This window comes from Centrocercus urophasianus, unplaced genomic scaffold (genome assembly GCF_019232065.1).
Source record: "Centrocercus urophasianus isolate 14NV4802_14NV808 unplaced genomic scaffold, USGS_Curo_1.0 seq_49, whole genome shotgun sequence".
Lineage (NCBI taxonomy): Eukaryota > Metazoa > Chordata > Aves > Galliformes > Phasianidae > Centrocercus > Centrocercus urophasianus.
The window spans coordinates 668,576-674,575 of record NW_024885077.1 but is presented as its reverse complement, the minus strand read 5'-3'; the positions used below and the strand labels follow the sequence as shown (position 1 = coordinate 674,575).

General features: G+C 59.6%; 1 protein-coding gene across 1 annotated transcript in view; it reads right to left on the bottom strand.

The window, feature by feature from the left end:
- Positions 1-2,238: 2,238 nt before the first annotated feature.
- Positions 2,239-6,000, bottom strand: part of CFDP1 (craniofacial development protein 1) — a 48,280-nt gene continuing 44,518 nt past the window's right edge. The window contains exons 6-7 of the mRNA XM_042834775.1: positions 5,480-5,638; positions 2,239-2,907 (exon numbers count right to left, since the gene is read on the bottom strand). Of these exons, the coding sequence (XP_042690709.1) occupies positions 2,817-2,907; positions 5,480-5,638 (250 nt within the window). The 3' untranslated portion in view covers positions 2,239-2,816. The remainder of the gene's footprint in view (positions 2,908-5,479; positions 5,639-6,000) is intronic.

Here is a 6,000-nt window from a genome sequence, read left to right as displayed (position 1 = left end):
GGGGGGGGGGAGGGCTCGGGGCCGGCGGTCCTATCGCCGTCCGTCGGGGCTTCCCTGCCCTTTTCGGGCTTTTCCTGCCCGTGGGAGGCACGAGGCCGCCCTGGGCGCTGCCCGTCGAGGCCGCGATGCCGCCCCGCAGCCGTCCGTCCCCTCGGGGGCGGCGGAGTTGCGGTCGCGTCTGCAGACCGCAGGCGGAACTCGGCGGCTTCCGCTCCGCGGTGACGGCGCGGGGCCGCAGCCGGGCACGGAGCTGCGCGGCTCCGAGGGTCGCCGACCGGCTGCTGTCCCGTCCCCGCGGGGAACGTCCCGTGCTGCTCCCAGCCCCGAGGCAATTCGGTGCCGAAAGGAAAACTGAAGGGAAATTCCACGTGGAGCAATAGTGGGGAGGTGCTGCAGGAGCCCCGTTTTGTGTGCCGAGGGTATGGGGACAGGCTGTTCAGTGACAGCGCAGGAAGTGGTTTCAAACTAAGAGGAGAGATTCGGATCGGAGCTGAGAAAGAAGTCCTTCGTGCTCAGGGCGGTGAGGCACAGGCTGCACACAGAGCTGGTGCTGCCCCATCCCTGCACGCAGCCAAGGTCAGGGAACTGAGCACTGATGGAGCTGTGGGTGTCCCTGCTCAGTGCAGGGCTGGGAACAGACGGCCTTTAAAGTCCCTTCCAACTCAAACCTTTGTACGATTCAATGATTCCATGACATATCAGTGAGCCCAGCCCAGGACCGAGCGGAGGTACAGCTCTGTGGGACCGCTGTGGTGGGAGGGGGCGGCACTGGGCCCTGCGTGGGGCTGGAGCTGCCCCAATGGGAGCAGGGGCCCTGCACGGAGCCCAGGCTTTTGGCTTCTGGCTTTTGGCCGCTTCCTCACAGCTCCGTCCTTCGGAAAGCTGCCTCCCTTCTCCCGGAGCAGCAATAGGATTACACGGGACTGAGTCTCCTAGCAATGAACGGATAAATAAATCCTGTAAGGCAGCCGGGGATTTATTAGACTTCAATATTGGGGAAATAATGAGAACATTCCTGTTGGCTTGTAATATCACGGGACCCAACAGGATCACAACAGGGCTTTATCCCCGCGCCTTTCCGGGTGCTGGGCACACGTTCACCAGGGGCAGAGATGTTTGTCAGGCTGCAGCCAGCCCTGCTCCTTCCCAAAGGGCTGCCCATGCCCTGGCACAACCCACAGCTCGTCCTGGGAGAAAATAGCCACGTTCCCATTCTCTGCAGCCTGTGCAACGGGGAGCTGGGATGGATCCCACATGGGACCCCAGAGCGGAGCTGTGGGGCGGGCGCACACAATGGCAGCCTTGTTTGGGGCCGAGCACAAGGGGCCGTTCAGCACTGCCCAAACAGCTCCCAGCCCACGGGGATGCGGCGGTCATTCAGGGGGAGTTCAGCTGGAGGCTCTGGGCCAGGCCCTCTGCGGGAGGGCAGGTGGTGGAAATAGCAAACGGAGTGCTTTTCTATTGCGTTTTATCCCCCCCCCCCTTTTTTTTTTTTTCCTTTTTCCGATTCCTAAGCAGCCAAGCTGTGTTTTTTGCAGCCCTGTAAATCACTCCTCATCTTCAGGAAAGGGAGGCAAGAAACACATGATCCAAGCGAGGAAACATGCAGGACGCCGGGGAGAGCTGGCAGAGGACAGCAGAGCTGAGCCCTGTGCTGGAACTGGAGCTGCCACCTCCCGCCAGCCCCCACCCTGCCTGGGGTGCAGCAGGGCTGGGACAGCACAGGGACGGCCTGGGATGGGGGGCAGAGCACAGCCATTCCCCACTGCTATGGTGGAAGTGCTGGGAGGCGCAATGTCTGTCCCAGCAGCCCCGCTTTGGTGCCGTCCCATTTCAGGCTCGTTGAAGCAGGTTGATACGCCCTGCGTGTAACGCGGCCAAGGGCTCCCCGAGCACGTGGTGTTTTGTTCATGTCCATCTCCAGCGCATCCCCAGCACAAGGGCTGACTCAGCAGCCAACACGTGAGCCCAGAGCTCAGCCCAGGCTCGGGGCCGAGGCACTGGGCCAAGGCCGGCAGCGAGGACGGGGCTGGTGCTGGCGTGGAACGGTGCAGGAGATGGCCGTGGCTGCCCCTGCCCTGCAGCATCCCACGGGGACGGCTCAGGGAGCTGGGAGGACCACGGGCACACAGACATCACGCAGGGATTCCCACAATTGTGGTCACACGCTTGTAACAGTGACCCTCAATTTCTCTGCCCTCTGCTTCCCGAAGCAGCCAGGCTGTGAGCACACGCAGCTCCAGGATGGAATACTTTATTCACATGAACAGACCCTGGCCCGGCCTGCCTGCCGCAGCTGCTCTCAGCTCCTCGATGGAGCGAACAAGGGAGGATTTCTTCATCGGCTTGCTTCAAAACCCCCAGCACCATCAGACCCCGCAGACAAGTGCAGACAGTTCGGCTTTGTCTGGGCAGGAGCGAGGAGGGGCAGGGGAGGCTGCAGAGCTGGCAGAGCAGGGAGCAGGGCTCCAGCCCCACAGCCTGTGCAGCAGCCACAAAGCCTTCCTGCAGCCCCTCTCACCACCGCACACGTCAGCAAAGCTGGATTGTGGTTTGTGTGCGAGCACGGCAGCACCCAGCAGTGGTGAAGGATCGGTGCCACGGGGTCACTTCTATCACCTGCCAGGTGATGGGACCCTCACGGCACACCCTGCCCACAGACAAGCACCCTCCCCAAACATTACAGTAAAAGGAAAAACCTGCTGAGACGTGCAGGCTTGGGTAGAGAACAGTTTCCGTGCCCTGCGGCCAGGCAGGGGCTGGCGTCCCCCAGCTGGGGCACAGAGCCAGCGGGACCCCACGGCCACCCCTGGCCATCACGGCTTCATCCTGCTCAGTCTGATGTCGCGCTCGATCTCAAACTGCCTGTGGTCCACGCGCTCCAGGAACGCCTTCCTCTCGATGTACCTGCAGGGAGCAGAGCAGAGGTGGTGTGAGCAGCGCCTGTGGCTGGGACAAGGGGACACGAAGGGATGGGCAGAGGGAAGGGGTGCCTGCCTCCCGCTCTGTGCATTGGGCATCTGCAGATGCTAAGCACTGCAAGGAAGGAAGCGAGCACAAAAAGCACCTTGCTGCTTGTTTATGCCATGCAGCTGAATTTTAATGCACTTTGCTGCAAACCCTTGCCACGGACAGCCCGGGGCTGTGCTACTAATTAACCTACAGAGGGAGCGAAATTGCAATTCAAAACAGGAGCAGTAATTGAATCATCACAATTGTTTTGCATTTGTTCTGCAGTGGCAAACACTCAGCTGTCACCACAAGGTCATTGTGCTCAGGCCCAGCTCGGCACAAGGCACGCGAGCCGCTGTGCCCGGCTCGTCCCTGCCTGCAAGCAAGACCAAGAGGAAGGATCAGCATCGCCGTGCCCTTCCATGGCTTCATCCCAATTTGTGTCGGCAGCTGAGCTCCCTGTGTCGGTCCCCACATTATCCCTGCCACCTCGTTTTCAAATCTCAGCCCGCCTCGCGCTGACAGAAGTGGGTCAGCTCCTTGCTGCCATGCCCAGCTCGGTGTCACCGCTCGGTGCCACGAGGATGATGGCTGGCCTTAGAGGAGGCTCCATCTGGCCCAGGCAGGGTGAGTGGAACGCGTGCTGAGACCCCCACCCCACAGCGGCTCAGGAAAGGCAGTGAGGGAGTGCCGCTTCCCGTTGTCCCCACGAGTGACCCGTGCCTGGAGCAGGCCAGGAGAGGTGAGGGGAAGGAAGCTGGGGGGGTTCCTTCGCAGATCACAATGTCACGCTGCCTGGGCGTGTGGTTTTCCTCCCCCTCCTTGGCTCAGTGCAGACCACAGGCACGGTCCATGGGGCTGCCGAGAGCACAGCCCCCTCAGCAGGAGGCAGCCCCTGGGCAGAGGCTCACTCCGAGGCACCGATGCAGATCACAGGCCAGGAACAGCCAAAGCAGGAACCACAATGTCATCCCAGGGCCGGAGAACAGCACCGTGGGGAACACAAAGGAGTAAATCATCAGCAGGCAGGGAAAAGGGCAGCTTTGATGAACTGCAGGCAGAGGGGGTGCACCTTGTGGGAGAAGAGGCTGCCCCTGCTAATGAGGGTGCTGCGGGGCTTCCGCGGGTGCCTGCTGTCCCTGCCACTCTCCATCCATCACCAGGGTGAGCCCTCAGGTGCTGCCCGCTGGGCCTGCCCTACAAAGCTGGCCCCATTTGGAGGCTGCTGTACATTTCCATTTATAAAAGACATCAGAGTGACAGAGTGACTGCTGCATCCCTTCCCAGCTCCAGTTCCTCCCTGCAGAACCAGGACAGGTCCCTGAGGTCTGACACAGCCTAGGTCCCGCTGCGGGGGCAAACGGGTCTGGGACAGAAGATACGAGGAGCAGAAAAGCAGAGACGAGGGCAGGTGGGTGCAGGCAGGGGACAGCAGGTGTCCCCCCGCACCGCGGGCAGCATCAACAGAAAGAAGGGGTGGTGGTGGCCGCCACGCAGTGGGGACACGTGGTGTTCCAGCAGGGACACGGCGCTCTCCTCGCCAGGCAGATGCTCCCATCTGCAGGGCAAGGTGCGGAGCGGAGGCCTGTAAGGCCCGCAGTGCCAGCAGAGAGGTGGTGCTGCGCTGGGTTGAAGGGTCAGAACCGCTCCTTGCGGTCTTCACAGATGTGTCAATGATTGCTCGAGTGATCGCTGAAGGGGCAGAGGCTGTCAGCCTGCCTTCAGAAAGCAGCCGTTATAAAATACCGATCCCAAACCCAGACCCAAAGCTGCTGGAATGCAGAAGCTCTGAGTTTTTCCTGCAGACAGAATAAAAGCACAGCTTACATAAAAATACACTTTACGAGCTGTCCACTAAAGTGCTTCAATCTTCCCAAGCTTAGCAAAGCACTTGCAGTGGAAATGCCACTTCTGATCTTATTATTGTTCCCTGCAGCGCATGTTATTAGCTTTCTGCTTTATTTACAGCATTGTCATTTGCATTTATGACATTTCCATTAACTTCATTGGCATGAGCACTGCTTGGTGCACACAACCAATGCCCAGCTCTGCCTTAATCTGTAACGCACCTTACCAGCTGCTCCGGGTTTGCATACGTTTAAATGCAGGGGGATGGCAGGCTGGTGCAGCTGGAGCATGCCATTGGAGGAGCGAGATGAAACCATACGTCCCCATTGGAGACTTGTTTTTTTTTAAAAACCAAACCAGGGCAAAGGCAATCGTGTTTCCTTGTGGAGCACTGCATTAGACCGGTTCGGGCCACCGGCAGGTGAGATAAGGAGCAGGCAGGCTGTGCGTCAGCTGGGCTGAGGTCACGAGGCTGTTAGCAGAGCGAGAGGTGTCTGCCCGTACCTGCCGCAGGCCTCGCCTGTCCTCCTGTAATACCTAAAGCAGCTTTACGTACCCTTAGAATAAATTCTTAAGAAATCCCACAGGTTTCCTGGACTCTCTGTGGCACACGATGGGCTCCTGCACACGTAGGAGTGGTGGGAAATGCAGCTCTGCAATCAGATCCAGCCCCTCTTACCCGTCTTTCCCTCGGTTGTGGATTGCCAGCTCCTCCACAATGCCCTCCTCCTCCTTGAAGTTCTCCCAGTCCAGCTTGGACTTCTCCAGCGTGCTCATCTTCTGCTTTTTGGAGCCGATCTTCCCCAGGAGGCTGCTGATACCGCTCGGCCTCTTCACCCTGCAGGAGACAAGGAGCAAACCGTGCTTCAAGACGGGGGGCCAGCAGCGAGCAGCGGGGCTGAGACACGTCGTGTGTGCACAGGGTGGCCTGGCTGGTGGCGAGCAGATGGCCAGCAGCCCCAGCAGCTCCAGGCAGGGTCCTGCTGCCCGCAGAGCCTCCTCGGCCGCTGCCCTGGAAGCGCCGAGTTCATTACACGCACATCTCGAGTGCTGGCTTTTTTGTCAAAGGGCTTTTTCATTTATCTTCTTAAGAGAACAGAGAGCTTTCAGGCCAAGGGAGATCATTAAATCATCCAGCTTGACCCCTTGTATACACCAGGCCAAGCCATTCCACTGATCACCTCCGTGCTAAGCCCAGCT